Source organism: Molossus molossus, unplaced genomic scaffold (assembly GCF_014108415.1).
Source record: "Molossus molossus isolate mMolMol1 unplaced genomic scaffold, mMolMol1.p scaffold_m16_p_7, whole genome shotgun sequence".
In the NCBI taxonomy this organism is placed as follows: Eukaryota; Metazoa; Chordata; class Mammalia; order Chiroptera; family Molossidae; genus Molossus; species Molossus molossus.
The window spans coordinates 86,115,688-86,135,168 of NW_023425401.1; the positions used below are offsets into that span (position 1 = coordinate 86,115,688).

Below are 19,481 nucleotides of genomic sequence, written 5' to 3' on the forward strand. Positions count from 1 at the left end.
TTCTGGTCAAGATGGTGGCGTAGGTAAACATGGTACCGCGTCCTCCCACAACCACATCAAAGTTACAACTAAACTACAGAACAAACATTAATCAAAACCGCCTGAAATCAAGCTGAATGGAAGTCCTACAACTACGGAATTAAAGCAGCAGCCACATCGAGACTGGTAAGAAGGGCGGAGGCGGACTGGCTGGTCCCACACCCACGTGTGACGGACAAAAATCAGGAGGACACCCAGGCTGGGAAGGTCCTTCCTGAGGACTGAGGGGACCTCGTCCCACACCAGGCACCCTGCCTAGGGTTCCAGTGCTAGGAAGAGAATCCCCATAACTTCTGGCTGGAAAAACCAGCGGGAAGGGAGGCTCAGGGAAGCTGACACGGCTGGAGCCCCAGGCAGCACCTTAAAGGGCCCGAGCACGGACTTATCGGACTCTCTCCCTCTAAGCTTGGAGGGGAGGCAGCTCCAGGGGCACCAGAGACACACAGGGAAGAACTGAGCTGTTTGGCATTGAAGCAAGGGCTGGAGAGGGGGCTTTCTCTGGGACAAACGTGCTGTCAGAGGCCTTTGTTCCTTTGGTGAGCCCTTCCCTGGGACCGCACACAGCCACCACATCTGGGACTCCAGCAACCTGGCTCACACTAGTAGCTCCACCCTGGTGATTCCCTGAGGCCCCGCCCCACCCAACTTTCAGGCCCACCCAAGCTGTTGCCAGTTGCTTAACCATAGGATTGGCCTGTCTTGGATCCTGCTTCAGATGTTCCTAAATTCTTTCAAACAAGCAGCATCTGGTCTCAGATAGCTGCATACCTCTCGTTAAGTAATACACAAAAACAAACACAGGAAGGCAGCCAAAATGAGGAAAAAAAGAAACAGGTCCCAAATGAAAGAATAGTACAAAACCCCAAGAAAAGAACTAAGCGAAATGGAGATAAGCAACCTGACAGATGCTGAGTTCAAAATACTGCTTATAAGGATGCTCAAGGAACTTAGTGAGGGTCTCATGAGCATAAAAAAGGACCAGGCAGAAATGATGGATGCACAGTTAGAAACGAAGGAGGCTTTAATTGAAATAAAGAATAATTTACACAGATTCAATAGTAGAGTACATAAATCCAAGAAGCAAATCATTGATTTGGAATATAAGGAAGCAAAAAATGCCCAATCAGTACAGCAAAAAGAAAAAGGAACCCAAAAAAATGAGGATAGTGTAAGGAGCCTCTGGGACAACTTCAAGCATGCCCACATTCGCATCTTGGGGGTGCCGGAAGGAGAAGAGAGAACAAGAAATTGAAAACCTGTTTGAAACAATAATGGCAGAAAACTTTCCTAACTTGGTGAAGGAAACAGACATATAAGTCCAGGAAGCACCAAGAGTCCCAAAAAGGATGAACCCCAAGAGGCCCACACCAAGACAAATCATCATCAAAATGCAAAAGGTTCAAGACAAAGAGAGAATCTTAAAAGCAGCAAGAGAAAAGCAGTTATCTACAAGGGAGTTTCCATTAGACTGTCAGCTGATTTCTCAAAAGAAACCCTGCAGGCCAGAAGGGAGTGGCAAGAAATATTCAGAGTGATGAAAAGCAAGAACCTACAACCAAGATTACTCTATCTGCAAAGTTGTCATTTAGAATCGATGGCCATATAAAGACTTTCCCAGACAAGAAAAAGTTAAAGGAGTTCATCACCACCAAACCGTTATTATATGAAATGATGAAGGATCTTTTTGAAGAAAAATATAAAATATATGAACAAACAAAATGGCAATGAATACATATCTATTGACAATGGAATCTACAAACAAAATAAACAGGCAGAACGAAAACATTCTCATAGATACAGAGAACATTTTGTTGGTTGCCAGATGGGAGGAGGGTTGGGGAATGAGTGAAAAAGGTGAAGGGATTAAGAAGTACAAATTCATTGCTAGACTGACAAACCTCAAAGGGAAAGGGGTTGGGGGGTGGAAAGAAATAAACCAAAGAACTTACATGCATAACCAATGGACACAGACAATAGTGTGGGAAAAGGTGGGAGGGGGGTGGGAAGGGGAGGAGGGGGTTAATGGGGGGAAAAATGAGGAACATCTGTAATACATACAAGAATAAAGATTTAAAAGAAAAAAGATATTTATCATTATTCATTCGCTCAAGCATATTTAAGTGCCCACTTCTGTGCTATATTCCTGGAAACACAGTGAAGAAAATGAGCAGAATCCCAAGATGTCATAATAAACTTCTACATTGTGATATTTATCTCCAAAATAATCTAGCACATTTTAAGTATTTTATTTAATGGCAAAAATAACAAAATAAACTGGGTAGTACAGAACATACAGAAAGTAAATACACGATAACTAAACATTATAGGAATTCTTTGCCATTTAAGCCTTTCTGCACACTATGAACATGTAACAATCATGATAAGAAATACTGGGCACTGAAATATTTGCTGGTTCCTTATAGAGTGCTACTATTTTCCTTTTAAAATTGCAGATCCCATACAATGAACAGAGTAAGAATAAAATTCTATACAGCAACATTTTCATGCCAAGAATAAAAAAAGCACAGCACAATGGACATTTACTGTACTATAAATATAAAAAGATAAATTTAACTCTTCCTAGCACATCAAAGATAATGTTTTTTTCAAACTTAATTGATAGTTTTTGGATATAAGGAACATGCACAAATATTACCAATTGTCTTACTAAAATATAGTCTATATATTTTTTATATGCAGTATATATATATACAAAAAAAAAAAAAAACCTAGGGAAAAAAAGTTTATCCTTGGTTTTAACATGCATGTGTACATAGAAATAAAGATATATACTCACGGGAGTAACATACACTGACAAAAAATTACATTTAGCAAAGATTAAAAAAAAAAAATTCCTGCAAGGCCTTTTTTTCCTTTTTCTGTCTTTAAGGCTGGACAAACAATGTTAGAAAATTACCAAAGTAACAAAAAGGACACAAATACCACACTTCAAACTAACTGCTTGTCAATACTAGAACCTGATTTGACAAACAGGTTTAATCCATCTCCTCAAAGGTCATGCTATCAAGGTGAAGGATGAACATCTTCTCCTGAGTTAGGCTGGCTGTCATTTTGAGAAGTAGGGTGCTCCTCCACCTCTTCCACGTCGGTCACTTTATCTGACTGTCTTGCAGGAGAAAGTTCATTATTTGTCCCCTCTTCACTAGGTGATAAAATACCAGGCCATTCATTTGACATCAGAACTTGCAACGGTTGTGTTCCATCTTCAACATCCACTTGAATTCCCAAAGCATTAAGAATGTCACATTTGCACATAGGGCATGTTCCATGGGTTAGAATCCAGGGGTCAATGCAATTCTTGTGGAAAAAATGTTTACAAGTCAGAATACGAATTGTGTCTTTAGGCTTGTAGAGTTCAAAGCAAACTACGCAACTATCTCCGTTTGGACTAACTTCCTCATCCCCTTCTTTCAGTACCCGAAGTTGGAGCTGGCCAAATGCTAACTTGAGATCTGTCGCCAATCTCAGCCATCTCCTGCTCTGAATCCTTGCTACCCACAGTCTTCGAATATGATAAAAGATGAAATACGCAAAAGTGGCGGTTGTGACAATCAAAAATGAGACAAAATAGTGATTCATCCATATGATGTGTTTTCTCCCCACCTCAATCATGACTGTTACGTGAATTCCCTTCCGAATTAAATGCAAAATCTCCATGCCTTTTAAGTTACCAATCATCACTACAACTATGTCTTCAAATGCCTGATGAGACATGGGGAAAACCTGATTGCCAGTTCCTGGAAAGTTATAGATGATCACTCCACTGGCTCCCTTCTCAACAGCCACCTTAATTTTCTGTGTGAAGGGACAACCTCCCCGTTCAATAAGTGCAAGCCACGTCTCTGAGTTCTTTGGTCTGCTGAAACTGGTACTGGGATTACAGGCATTTTGCGTTTTTCCATCTGGCTGCACAATAACTCCTGCCACTCTCTTCAAAGCAGAGCTTCTTCCAAATACTCCAGTTTCCCCCAACTCTGACAGCATGCGATTCCCAGCATGAAATGATATGTTCATGTAAGCAGTCCAAACAGCACTGGCTTTGCAGCAGTTCTGACTAAGAAGCCAAAGAATACTGAATTTCACAAGCCAGGAAGATGTCGTGTTGTTTCTTTGGGTGCTAATCTGGAGTAGATTCATCTCTCCCTGCCTAGTAACCAAAGGACCAATCCAAGGAAAAGATATGGCTTCCACATCTGTTGGCAATCAATTTAAAATAACAAAATGAAAACTATCTTCTGGGTGAAAACAAGTTCCACTGCCTCCTAGCATGTTTTTATGAGAAATCCTTGAAGACGTCGTAGGAGTTTCAGATGTTTTATTAGAGGCAGAGAGAGAAAAACTTTACATTGGGGAAAAAAACCCTAGTCTCAGTACTGTAACTCTAGATGCTGCTTACTGTTGGGTGATATGATTATGACATAAAAGGCAACAGCCAATTAGATAAGAGCTTAGAGCATCCTGTGAAGTGTATTGGTTTGAATGCTTCAAATGCTGTTATGGGTGATTTCTAACTTGTTATAAAATGGATTCCATGCCTGAGTGACATGTAATGTCAGCAGGTATCACAATTAAACAAACTTAAATATAAAATTCATACAACGCATGCATTTTAAAAGCTGAAAGGATATGCATATACAAGAAAGTCATATAACTGTAATTTTTCTCCAAAAATATTTTCTAGCCCTGGCCAGTTTGGCTTAGCAGTTGGAGCATCGGCCTGCGGACCAGAGAGTCCCGGGTTTGGTTCCCACTAGGGGCACATACCAAAAAAAAAAAAAAAAGAGAGAGAGAGAGAGAGACTAATTAAAAAAAAAAGAAAAGAAAGAAACCCACACATGAAACTAAAAACAAACCAAAAAACAAAACAAAAAATTTTCTACAAAATGGCAAGTTTTAACAAAATAATTAAAACTTAGCACTGAGACAAATATGTGGTAAAAATGATGAATTATGTAAAACCATTTTTAACTCACATTTTATCACAATGTAAACTTTTTATTTATCATGTAAACCACTGTACTAAATGTACTTAATAAAAGCTTGCTCAGGAGTTTGTTTGGTTAGGATTTGAGATTTAAAAGTAGCTCATCCTGTTAAATCACACCAGCCTCACTTCCTCACTCTTGGTCATACACAGGCATGACAGTAGTCAAGACAGAAACATTGATCTCATTTCTCAACTCACTGTAAACAAAAATGTAGCTACTGATTTTAAAAAGAAAAGCTTAAAGGTCCCCACTTAAAATTAATCACTGACAGCAGTAACTATCAAAGGTCATAGATGCTTCTAACAAAATGTTTGCCAAAATCAACAAACATCTCTGGAGGAAGAACTCACATACACACTGTCAGTTCTGACTATATTTTACCTACACTTATGTCAATGGCACAATATGACTTTGAAGCCAAAGAATGACCTGTGAACTAACAAACATGAGCAGTCACTGATGCTGCCTTACACTTTCTTGGGGTTATATCTCAGTGGTTCTTATTCACCAGCAGGGAAACCAGTGAAGGATTCTGACCTTCAACATAAATGTCTCTGATCTCTATGCACAGGATGTCAAGAGACACTTAGCTGGGTCTCACTAGGATAATGGATGCTAGTACTTCTTATGAAATGTTAATCAACACCATGATTACTTGAGGCAGGAAAGAGAAAGGAGAAAAGGGCCCTATGGGCCCTCCAAAAAGTGGCATAAGAGAATATCGACATAAAATCTTCAGCTTATTATGGTCAAATTTCTTTACCAAAGTCCATTAATCGGACTGTATTTCCATACAATCTACTCTTTAAAAAGACAGTGTAGTACACAGTGGGTGGACTCACAAAGTGTCATCTGAGTTGGACATCAGAAGTTTAGAATATTGTCCATAGAGATTTTCATAAAAAAAAATGTAACCCAAATCTTTCAGCCTCTCACAGTTCCACAGGGGTTTATTTATATATTTGAAAGAGGAAGAGACAAAGTAAAGCATAATATACAATTTGGAAAGGCAACTGAAAATTTCAGCTCTACCCTTTCTACATTATCAAAGAGAGACATTCACCACTATTTTGAGAAGAAAAGCACTTACTAGAAGGGAAATCTGATAACCATAGCTGATTCACTGGGGTAGGATTTAAAGCGTTCCACTAAACTACGGTGATTTTTTTGCACTGCTGCCCCAAATGAGACCTATAATAATTTAAAATAGTTTTAGTTACACAACCAAAAGTGCTATAATCCAAAATAATTATTTAGAACATACTACTTACCCAGTTAGTAACTTTGGAAACCAGATTCCTGGGTTATTAATACAATTAATAATGGAGCATTAAATCAGGATCTAATTGTATAATAAAGTTTATTGAGCAAAAATATTAGATATCAAATAGTAAAATATAATATATAAAAATATAAAAAACTTAAAAATATTATGATTAAGTTTGTCACAGTAATTGGAAGATAAAGACTAATTTGCTTTTACATAATGTCCTTATGTAAATAAGAGCAAACGTATAACAACTAAAACTTATTAGAAAAACAACAAGGTCAAATAGGTGGGCATGATATGGAGTTTTATTTTAAAAACACCCAAATCTCACCCTTTTCAGTACTTGGGTAGAGAAGCTGGAGTTGAATTTTCTCTCTACAAACAGTGCTAAAAGAATCCATCTAATTTTATCTTTGAAAGGACTTGGTTACAGCCTCAGAAATTTCTCTGGGTTTCTTAAGTTTTCAGAATGTCACACTTGCACATGGGGCATGTCCTATGGGCTAAAAGCCAAGGGTCAATGCAGGCCTTATGGAAAAAATGTCTGCAAGTTAAAATACGTACTACATCTTGGGGTTTGTATGTGTCAAAACAAACAACACAGCTGTGTTCACTTGGATCTAGTTCCATATCCCCTTCTCTGAGCACTCGCAGTCGAAGCTGAGCAATTGCTTTCTTCACATTTGCCTTCTGTCTTCGCCTCCTGGTAGAAGAATTGGGCACTCGAGGTCTACAGGCACAGTACAAGAACAGGTAGGCAACCGTGGGAGCCAGGAAGGTAAACAGAGACATGACGTAATAGCTCAGCCACGGCATGTATATTCTCCCCACTTCAATGATGATCGTCACATAGACTCCTTTCTGGAGCAAGTGCAAAAGTTCCATGCCTTTCAAGTTGCCTATCATCACTGCGACTGTATTTCCAGTTCCCTGGTGGGACATGGGAAATACTTTGTTGCCCGTACCTGGATAGTTATAGATGATCACACCATTTGCTCCCTTCTCTGCTGCCACATTGATTTTATGGGTAAAAGTACAGCCTCCCCGTTCAATGAGGGCCAACCAAGAGTCTGACTGTTGAGGCCTGCTGAAATTGGTCATAGAATTACAAGCATTCAGATTCCATCCTTCAGGAAGTACCACTGCACCAGACACTCTTTCCAGAGGAGAATGATTCCCGAACACTCCACTCTCTCCTAATTCTGATATAATGCGATTTCCCACCTGAAATGTTATATTCAGGTGGGCTGTCCAAATGGCTTTTCCTTTTGAGTCAGGAAGGCTAAGCAGCAGAAAGATGCTAAGCCTCAATAGTCTAGATGAAACAGAACTATGAGTTGAAGGAGTAATTCTAAGTAGGCTCATTCCTCCATTTGCCTATTAACTGACAAAAAATGAAAAACAAAACATCAATTACAAAAGAAAGTAAAATATCTGGCTTCAATTGTTAACAGATGATAATTAAAGCACGTTAATGGAAATGGTCTGCATGGATCAAAGATATCTTCTTGTTCCTTCCAGTATTTTTATTTTGGGTAGATTATCTTTCTTACAATGAAATAAGAGTTTTTGTTAGTACAATGTGAGTTCAAGAAAATTATGACTTCCTAATGGGTAAATTGTGACATCAGAGGTAGTTAAGCCAATCCAAGAGTTTATGTTAGTGCACAACATACTGAAATCCTATTGGCCAAGAAGCTACTAAGTAATGACTCATGGTATACAACAATTTGAATACACTCTAAAGCAATAAATAAGATTTTTTTTTTAGAGCCTAGAGTTTCTTTCCTAGTTCTGGATAGATTGAAAAGCTGCCTAACCACTTTAATACTCATTGTTGTTCTAGCTGTCAGGGGAAATAGAACTCATGTATTAGTTCATGTACCTACCTAGCCAGTCGATTGGGGACGTACAGGAGGTAGCCAATAAATATATCTCTCTTACATCGGTATTTCCAACTCTCTCTCTCCCTTCTACTCTCTCTCTTTAAAAAAAAAAATCAATAAAAAAATATTTTTAAAACTAAAATTGGAACCAATCAACTTGCCCCATTCATACAATTTTATTCAAACGGTATTCTTTTCATATATGAATTGTCTTTCCATGCAGGTTTTTCCTAGGTTCAAACAAAGTCCGAATTCCTGGCTTATTCTATGAACATCAAAAAATGAAACCTCACAAAAAAGACAGTTTACATTATATTAGAGGCTGTTTGTTAAATTTGTGATTATTTAATATTTGGGGATTTAAAAAATATAATTCTAACTTTACTTTTTTAGTTTGCTCATTTTTAAGAGTGAAGAGTTTAAATAGTAACTATATTTGGGCTCAAAACATTTCTCAAATATAGAAAGTTAGAAATTCTTTGTATATTTGAAAAGAATAATTTGAAGAATTTACTAATTCACTGAATTTTTCTCACTCTAGTTAAAATGATGGCAAGCAGAACTTCCCTGCTCTCCTCCTGGAGTCTTAGGACACATGCACCTATAAGAAATAATCCTTTTCTCTAACACAGTGGTTCACAAGGCAAGGGGGTGGGGGAAATCTCGCCTCCCAAGGGATATTTGGCTATTTCTGAAGACATTTTTGGTTGTGACAATGGGGGTCACTAATGGCATCTAGTGGGTTGAGGCAAGGGATGCTGCTATACATCCTAAAATGCACATGACAGCCCTGTAAAATAAATAATTATCTGGCCCAAAACGTTAATAATAAGACTAAGCAAGTGTACCCCAATAAAACAGCCATGGGGAGAAGATCCATCCCAAAATGCACTTAACCCTGATGGACAATCAGGTCTGAGCTCTCATCATGGAGTAAGCTTTTATAATTAACAATGCATCCATCAAGGATGATGTCTTCAGACCACCACAATTTCTTGATTCTCTTGGAATAGAAACAATAGACACCTGCACAAATCACCTATTAGTTCATGAAGCCTGATTGCAAACTACATTCATTTACTCAACTAGATCCAAGTCTCCTATCCTGAGGCCAGGATGTCTGAATGGAAAAGGAGGGCGGGTGCTGGATGGCAGATACTACTCTAATCTGTTCTTTGACAGCACTTAATCAATACACAGAATTCCTTTCGTTTTAACAGCCATTAAAGAGGTTTTATTAAAGAGGTTTTATTCTGCTGAACTTTTCAGGTAGGCTAAAGAGAATGAAATCTTCTATTGGGGTTGACTGATCCAGCAGTTCAAAAGTCCTTGCTCCATGCATCTTGCCATCTGGCCTCTTTGCTGGTATCCCCCACTTTTTGAAAGTTCAGGTTATGCTACTTCACTTTTATGAAAGACCTACATTAGCACCTGTTTTTGCTAACCAAAGGAAATCCAAAGAGGATTTTCACCTTAATGAAAAAGGTGAAAAGTGAGCCCAGGCAGCTCACTCAGTTGGTTAGAGTGTCATCCCGATATACCAAGGTTCGATTCCCCGTCAGGGCACATACAAGAATCAACCAATTAATGCATAAATAAGTAGAACAATAAATATCTCTTTCTCTCTCTCTCTCAAAAATAAATTAAAAAACAAAAGATGAAATTAGCACTCAGCATTTGTTTTTCAGCCAGTCCATAGAGGCAGTGCTCAGCCCCAGAGGCGAGTGTGGCATCTCCAGGCTCCTTCCCCGAGAACCACACTCAGCACTCAGCAGCAACCCTCCACAGCTTTGAATTGTGTCTGTGAGCATCTGTGCTTCAAGTTGAGTTATTTTGTGAAAGCTTAGCAAGATGAGTCCTAAGGTATCAGAAAAACCTATAAGAGCCCATAAGGGTTTTACATGTATGTGTAGGATAAAACTGGAAGTAATTAAGTGTATTTGCTATGATTTAGTAGGTTATTTTGGGGGTCTGGGAACGTTCACAATTTTTCCATATACATTAATGGCAACTGCTTCTTCGCTTTATACCATGTGGGCTTATGAAAGGTTTTGGATAGCAGGGAAACCTGTATGTTCATTTTCTTTTTATGTAGGCTCACTTCATGATCCCCCAATGTGGCTACTGGTGTTCCAGGTATCAATAGGCAGAATGAAAGACCACATCCAGAAGCACTAAGAGACTTTTCTTCTCCCGTATCTGTATATAAGAGCAAGGTAATTTTTGTTTCTCCCAGAAACCTATCAGACTTCCTTCAATGTCTCTCTGGCTAGCAGCACTTCACAAATGCATGACTAATAGAACCTGGGAATTAGAGGAGACTCATCTTGATTGGCTCAGTTAGTTATGATTTATCCTGGTGCAGAGAACCCCTTCTCTGACTGAGCACATGACCAGAGGTACTCTCCACCAAGGGGAACAAAACGGCAGTTATAGGCTCTAAATCCCTGAGGTTTACGCGAAGGAATGACACTTACATAATCATTAACCACAATAAACAGAATATGGTACACAAGGTCCTGATATGAGCCAGGCCTTGTTCTTAAGAAGGTCATCATCTACACAGGAGAAAAGAGTTATATACAAACTAGGTGTATGCATGCATCCTGACATCTAAGTTCCAATTAAAATTCCAAAAGGGTTATAATCTTCATTAAGTTAGGAGAGAAAAATCAGTTGATCTCTGTCCTTCTGCTATTCATCAACCTGTTAGGAATGTTCAAACTACGTAACAGTCTGAGGAATGGGGTAGTCCCAGAGACGTGGAAGTGGGGTACAGACTGATAATCCCCAGAAGAGGGGGTGGTGGGGGAGAGATAAACCACAGAACTTATATGCATGTTTGCAAGAACAATGGACATGGACAACAAAGCTGGGGACAGGGTGGGGAGGGAGGGAGAGAGGGGAATCAGTGGGGGAGAAAGGAGAAACATCTGTAACAAAAATTAATTAATTAATTAAAAAATAATAAAACAGCCCTGGCCAGTTTGGCTCAGCGGTTAGAGCATCGGCCTGCAGTCCGGAGAGACCCGGGTTCGATTCCCGCTGGGGGCACGTACTTCGGTTGCAGTTTGTCCCCGGCCCTGGTTGGTCGTGCGGTGGCAGCCACTCGATGTGTCCCTTCACGTCGATGTTTCTTTCTCTCTCCCTTTCTCTCTCTCCCTCCCACTCTATCTGTACAAAAAATGGAAAAATGTCCTCGGGTGAGGATAAAAAAAATTAAAAAAAATAAAATAAAATAATAAAACAAAATAAAAATTAACAAAAAAAGAGAATGTTCAAACTTACATAAACCTCTATTCTTCTAAGAAAAACAGTCAAATACATTCACATTACGTTGCCAAGACAGCTTCTCTAGAAGGGAATACTGAAGAGGCTTCGGTAAATGACTCCACAAGTCACAGTATCCAGGGCTCTGACATTATTAGAGATCTCAGGGAACCCACAAAACACACTGGGTTTGCATTTAAGTTTGCAAACAACTATGTAGAGTTTCTGCGAGTAATTAAATGCATCATAATGGGATTTGGCAGGAACAGAATACTTTAAGTAGTTTAATGAGAACAGAAAATATTTTCTGAAAGCAGTACCTTTAAAGATTTTTAAAGGTTAAAACTAAATTTTAGTTTAAAATGCTATATTTGTTTGCAAATTGGTAAATCCTCATAAACATTAATGAATTTTCTCCTAAGTTTCTCCCATAAATTAATCACTACTCCCCCATATTCTGACGTATGCAATAAAAAAATTCCTTTTTAGCACTGGCTGGGTGGCTCAGTTGGAGTGTCGTCCCGCACACCAAAGGCTGCAGGTTTGATGCCAGGTGAGGGCACATATTTAGGTTGTGGGTCCATTTCCCTTTTGGGCATCTATGGGAGAAAAATGACTGATGTCTGTCTCTGTCTCTCTGTCTCTGTCTCTCTTGCTCTTGCTTCCTGTCTCTCTAAAAATCAATGAAAACATAGGATTAAAAAAAAGTAAAGTATCATCCTAAGCAAAACAAGCCAAACAGAGAAAGACTAGTATCATATGATCTCACTTATTTGTGGAATATAATGAACATAGCAGTCTGAGGAATGGGGTAGTTCCAGAGATGTGGAAGTGGGGTACAGAATGACAATCCCCAGAAGAGGGGGTGATGGGGGAGAGATAAACCACAGAACTTATATGCATGTGTGCATGAACAATGGACATGGACAACAAAGCTGGGGACAGGGCAGGGAGGGAGGGGGAGGGGGGAATCAGTGGGGGGAAAAGGAGAAACATCGGTAACAAAAATTAATTAATAAAAAAAGATACATGGACTTCAAAAAAAATAAATAAATAAAACTAAAAATTATTTTTTGTATACAAATACACTTCTTCCTTTTAATATTTCTGAATCAAGCCAAGATCTGAATATGCTAAAATGGAATATGGTAAATTTTTCAAATAATATATAAGCTTCTGAATTACCTTGACAGTCACATACTATATAAGGCAGGTTACAGAGGCACGAAAATCACAAAATGTACTCAGGTTCCTCATTCATTATCCTATGAACCAATATAACAACTTTTAATATCATTAAAACTTTGGTAATTAAGTATAGTAGAGAAAATAAAGAGCCCAAACAGACACATTTTAAATCACCATATCACTACCACGATTTCTTCACTATGTAACACAGGATTACTATTCCTCTCTGTTTACCTGCACGCCTAACAGGTAACAGGCCTAACAGTGGGACTCATGAGTCAAGTTTAAGTTGTGTAAGAGCTCCAAAACTCCAAGAAGCCTTTGTGACATAAAAGGGAAATACTCACTGATGTTTCTCAAACACCTAACACAGTGCCTAGCTCAAAAGTGTTTGCAAAGATGAATGATTAACATGGACAGGTTTACCACATTTGAATAAATAATTTCCATCCCGACAGTCTAAAATTGTGCAATAGCATCTAATCTCCCATCACTCTTTCTCCCCTTGAATTCATTCTGTTGCCAAAGCAACCTATAAAAAGAAAGTAATGAAGTTTACACAGGCATTGCTGTTGGCCCCCTCTATCCAAAGGATAACACCCAAGCTTCTAGGACTGAAGTATGAGCCTCTCCAGCCTGTTTCTCTTTCCTTCAATCCAGCCTTATTTTCTACTATTATCAGTTCTCAAATTTGTGCTTCTTCAAATCAAACGGCTTATAGTTTCCTTTGCTAGTGCCGCAATCACTATATATAAGAACTTATATATGCTTTGTCCCTTCTACAAAACTTCCTACAAAACTACCCTATGATAGGTACATGGATTGCAAATCAGCCCCAATTACTTCCCTCCCTGTACTGACAACCCCCCCTGCAATGTGACTTAGCAGGTCCTTCCATTAGGAGGTAGGATTTATTTCTACACCTCTTAAATCTGTGGCCTGGTGACTTCTGTAGGTGAACAGACTGAGCAGAAGTGATGAGGTGCCACTTCTGAGCCTAAGCCTCGGGAGCCCTGCACTCTTCCTCTCCCTCTCTTGGAACCCCGCCCCCCTCAAGTGAAGAATGCTAGTCTCATGGAGGAGGAGAAACAATTTGGAGGACAGCCCTGGCGTCCTGGACCCATCAACAGATGGGAAAACATGTGAGAGCCCAAGATGAGCAGAAATGCCTCCATGGTCCTGAGGTGGTCACAGACACATGGCTGAGTCTATCAAAGACCTGAATAATCACCTCACTGATCTACAGACTACTGAGCAATAACAGATGCTGACTCTTTTTTACAGTTCATAAGAAAAATTGCCCTAATATACACCAAGTCTCAAAGTAGTTTATTATGCAGCAGCTGCTACAGTTCCCTCTACAAAATTATCTATTCTATTAATCTCTTTGAGGACTGGAATTAAATCTTATTCTCTCTCTCTCTCTCTCTGGTACTCAGCTTCTAGCACAGTATCTAGCACATCACAGATTCCTCAATGAAGGCTGAATTAAATTGAAAATGTCATTATCTTCTGTATTCTAACTTGTACTATTCCTAATGCAATAATGTATCTATTTAGCTTTATCTTTATAAGGGTGATCACTTCTGTTAAAATATAGAATAGTTAGAATATACATAACAAGTTCAACTCTGAATTCTTCTATAAATTTAATACTTATGAGAGATTTTTTTTATTTTTATTTTTTAAGAACAGTTTATTGAGTTATATAAATATCCATGAGAGAGAAACATTGATCAGCTGCCTCCTATAAAATATTTCTTATATCCATACCTGAATATAAAAATAAATGAGCATTTGGAATATGACCAAATCTTTAAAATGTTAATGGATATAAATCAGACTACATAAATTATACTCTCTTCTGCATTCTGAATTCAAGTCAAGGCCTATATAACTTTAACACAAAAAAACTTTTTCTTTTTATTCAATTTAAATTAGAAGATAAAATGGTAATCAACAGAGTATAAACACCCTTACTAGTCTGTGAAGTAATGGGGGAATAAGCTCACACAGCCTCTGCATTGGGAAGGATAATGAAAGGAGCTAAATATCCTCAGGTAAACACAAGATTAAGGGTAGTATTTGGTGGTATTGTTACCTTTCTTAGAACCTAGGACAAAATACATCTAATATTAACTCAACCATTTAGACTAAATTTATCTTTTGAATAACCACCAGAACTGGACCTGTTCTCTTAACAGCCTATTCTGCTCCTATAGTTAATCAAAGCCAAGGATGGAAGCTGCTTTGGGGGCTATTTGGGGGCCATTTCAAAGTTGTCCTAAAACTCTGAAGTAGATTCTAGACCTCCCTATACTACAGTGGGTCACTGAAGGTTTGTAATGATTTGCCTTCCTAAGACCAGTCCCATAAAGCATAGTCAACTCTGAAAGAGCTCTTAGCAGGGCAATGGTGACTAAGGAGATTTTCCTACTTAGATTCCTTCCATTTTTCAAATTCACAGGTCACACACAAAACTTTACTCATTTATTAGGTAATTTAAGTCCTCTTGGGAGGCAACAGCAAAGCAAAAACACAAATACGAAGTCATCGCACTAGCAGAAACTGCACAGATGCATCCAGCTGTGTGACAGGCCTGCTGTGAATCCGTCTCTGCCACATGCTAGCTGAGTGAGGTGAGCCACACTGAGCCTCGGTTTCCTCATTTATAAGATGGGGAAGTAATGCCTGCCTCACGAAGAGTATCTCACACCTATTTGTAAATCACCAAGCACAGTGCTAGGATGGTGGGAGCTTCCCTCTATAAATCTCAATCTCAATCAATCAATCAATCTCTCTCTCTCTCTCTCTCTCTCTCTTTTTCATCTTCCACCAAATAAAATTCTTCTTATCCTTCAAGACTAATCTCAATCCCCCTTTTGCAATCTCCACAGCCAAAACAACCTGCTCCTGTAAACACATTCTTTTTGTAACTATTTGACAGTCATTTAATTTCCCCATGCATTGTATAATCCAATGCTACTATGTCTATACTTCACTTGATTTACAGTGTCTTGTGAGGAACAGTATCTTCTGACTCAAATTTGTAAATTCTATTTCCTCCTCCTTACCCCTATACTAGCACAATCACACTTGTTCAGGGTCCCTGACAAATGCTTGGCTTTTCAAGCACTTATTCTCCAAAATATCAAGACATATCAACATCAAGACATCAAACATCTGTGGCAACCTCTGCTTTATACAGCCATCCATTAGAAAAAAAATAATACAACGGGCAATGATTTGACAACTCTTCCCTCTGCTAAGAACTACTTTGACAACAGTTGTCCAGAAAAGGGCTTATTTAATATCACAGGATCAGAGGCCATCTGTCTTACATTTTCAGTCTAAAAGTCAAGAATAAATTCTATCCACATTTCTGTACCTGAAAAATGGAATAAATATGGAATAACATACAGCTATAAAGTAATATCTATTTCTAATATACAAGCAGACTACTGAATTAAAAATCTACCTTTAATTGCTTTATATGTCAAGGTATCTGCATCTAGACACATATCTATCTATAGATATACAGTTATATCTTGAATCATAAGCCAAATGGTCATTATCAGGAGAAAACTATTAGCAGATAAACTTTGTATAGTTTGGTACCTAAAAAAAGCCCTAACATCACACCAACAATAATCTTAAAGCAAAAAGTTCTAACTGCAACCAACTTTCTCACCGACCCAGAAGGCCTTCCCTTACCAGCCCAAGAAGCAGTCAGATGCTGTGATCCTCAGAAATCTTCTCTGATTAGTCCAGTCCAAATGATGCTCTTCCTACTATGAACTATGATATTAACAGTTTTCAACTTATATTGTAACAGTAAAGCAGCATGTACTATATGTCCATTTAAAAATAAAAATAGCTCTGAATGCTCAGTTGATTGGAGCATCATCAGGTACACTAAAAAGGTTGTGCGTTCGATTCCCATTCAGGGCACATACCCAGGTTGCAGGTTCAATCCCCCATAAGGTTGCATGCAGAAGGCAAAGAAAGATGTTTCTATCTCACATCAATGTTTTGCTCTCACCCTTCCTCTCTTTAAAATCAATAAACATATCCTCAGGTGAGAATTAAGTTTAAAATAAATTAAATAAAATACTTTGTACATTTTTAAGAAATAAGCACTAGTTTGTTCCTCATTTTTCTACATATTTAAGAAATTATGTACTGCTTCATGATATTTTTCTGCAGATGTTGAAAACAGCTCTTATAAAGTTAGTTTTCTCTCTCAATTATAAGCTCTATGAGATTAGGACTTTGCTATATTTCCTTGTCTTTCTACAGAGCTTTGTATACCAATTTGTGTAAAATCAATTAGTTATTTGATCTTTTATAATAAAGGTGATTCTGACAAAATAAAAAACCTGACATATCCAACTGTCATCCACATCCTCCAGGAGTGTAATCCAAGAACCATCTACTCAATATCGACACTATTGATTCATTCATTCATTCATGCAAATATTTACCAAGAACCTACTATGTGCACCATTCTAGGTGCTGAACCTAGAACAGTATTCAAAAAACAGTTGCCTGTACTCATGAATCTTTCCTTCTATGTACCTGGGGATTCAAAGATGAGGTCAAGGTTGTATCTTATCCAAGAAGCTTACACTGTGATGTAAAAAATATTCTAAGTAATGAATAAAGTGGCAAGAATCACACAAAGATAAATCCTGCCCAGGAAGCAGTTTATTCACACAGAGTTCTGAGACCTGATGAAACCATTTCCCTGGCATGTTTCATGCGACTTAGAATAAAGCAGCCTATCCAGCCCATTTGTTCATAGTCCAAACCTCCCTGATTCCGGTTGATGAAGCTCATGGACCTGTTACATTTTTATATTAAAAATAAATATTTGTTTTATATAACTTCTCATACTTGGTCTCCTTAGTTTTACCAGGAGTTTTAACAATGAAAATGGTTAAATTTTACAGATTTAATCAATTCTAAAATCTGGGTTTAAATCCTGTATCTACAGTAGCTTTGCAATCTTGTGCAGGTTACTTGAATATACAGGGTGGAGCAAAAGTAGGTTTGCAGTTGTTCTTATGAAAAATAATACAATCATAAATAATAATACAAGAGTAAACTGTTTCACATACTTGTGACTGTAAACCTACTTTTGCCTACATCTATGTGCGTGTGCGTGTCCCTATAAAATGGGGACAATACTGGTATCAAATTTTTAGGACTCTTATGAAGATTATTATTATTTTTTTTACTTTTTTTTTTTTATTGTTGAAAGTATTATAGATATTCCCCCTTTTTCCCCCATTGATCTCCTTCTTCCTGCTCCCACCCAGCTCCTGCCTTCCCCAAACTAATGTCTTTGTTTAATGGTTGTGCACATATGAATACCACTTCTTTGGTTTACCTCCTCCCACTCCCCCTTAACTCTGAGGTTTGTCAGTCTATTCCCTACTTCCATGATTCTGGATCTCTTTTGGTAAACAGCTTATTTTGTTCATTATATTCCACAAACAAGTGAGATCATGTAGTACTTGTCTTTCTCTGACTGGCTTATTTTGCTCAGTATAATACTCCCCAAGTCCCTCCATGTCATCTCAAAGGGTAAGAGATCTCTCTTTCTTACAGCTGCATAGTATTCCATTGTGTATATGTACCACAGCTTTTTTATCCACTCATCCACTGATGGGCATTTGGGCTATTCCAGATCTTAGCTATTGTAAATAATGTTGCTATGAACATAGGGATACATATATTCTTTCTAATTGATGTTTCAAGCTTCTTAGGATATATTCCAAGAAGTGGGATTACTGGGTCAAATGGCAGTTCCATTTTTATTTTTTGAGGAAACACCATATTGCTTTCATAGTGGCTGCACCAGTCTGCATTCCCACCAGCAGTGTGCTTGGGTACCCTTTTCTCCACATTCTCACCAGCACTTGTTGTTTGAGGATTTGTTGATGGACATCATTCTGGCAGGTGTGAGGTGGTATCTCATAGTCATTTTGATTCGCATCTCTGTAATGATTAGAGATGTTGAACATTTTTTCATATGTCTCCTGGCCATAAGTAGGTCCCGTTTGAATAAGTGTCTATTCAGGTCCTCTGCCCATTTTTTAACTGGATTGTTTATCTTCCTTTTGTTGACTTGTATGAGTACTCTATATATTTTGGCTATTAACCTCTTATCTGATGTATCATGGCCAAATATGTGCTCCCAGAAAGTGGGTTCCCTTTTCATTTTGATGCTGGTTTCTTTTGCGTGGAGAAGCTTTTTAATTTGATATGGTCCCATTTATTAAAATTTTCCTGTGTTTTTCTTGCCCTAGGTGATATTATCAGTGAAAATTCCACTACATATAATGTCTGAGATTTTTCTGCCTACATTTTCTTCTAGGATTTTTATGGTTTCACAGGTTATGTTTAAGTCTTTTACCCATTTTGAGTTTCTTCTTGTGTATGGTGTAAATTGGTGGTCTAGTTTCATTTTTTTGCATATAGCTGTCTAATTTTCCTAGCCCCATTTATTGAAGAGAATGTCTTCTCTCCATTGTATGCTCTTGCCACCTTTGTCAAATATTGTGCATATGTCTTGGGTCAATATCTGCGTTCTCTGTTCTGTTCCACTGATCTATGTGTCTGTTCTTGTACCAGTACCAGGCTGTTTTGATTATAGTGACTTTGTAGTATAACTTGATATCTAATATTGTGATCCCTCCCACTTTGTTCTTCTTTTTCAAAATTGCTGTGGTTATTCAGTGTCTTTTATGGTTCCATATAAATTTTTGGAGTATTTGTTCTAGATCTTTGAAATATGCCATTGGGGACTTCCAG

General features: G+C 38.1%; 3 protein-coding genes across 18 annotated transcripts in view; all 3 read right to left on the reverse strand.

Annotated features, from left to right (window-relative positions):
* The window catches only part of CADPS2 (calcium dependent secretion activator 2), a 592,189-nt gene that overhangs the window by 389,903 nt on the left and 182,805 nt on the right, over window positions 1-19,481 (reverse strand). The window lies entirely within an intron of this gene.
* RNF133 (ring finger protein 133) lies at window positions 3,064-4,203 on the reverse strand. Its single transcript, XM_036246240.1, has one exon. The coding sequence runs from the start codon at window positions 4,195-4,197 to the stop codon at window positions 3,064-3,066; it is 1,134 nt and encodes a 377-aa protein (XP_036102133.1). The 5' UTR covers window positions 4,198-4,203.
* On the reverse strand, window positions 6,775-7,686 carry RNF148 (ring finger protein 148). The gene has a single exon (XM_036246241.1). The coding sequence runs from the start codon at window positions 7,681-7,683 to the stop codon at window positions 6,775-6,777; it is 909 nt and encodes a 302-aa protein (XP_036102134.1). The 5' UTR covers window positions 7,684-7,686.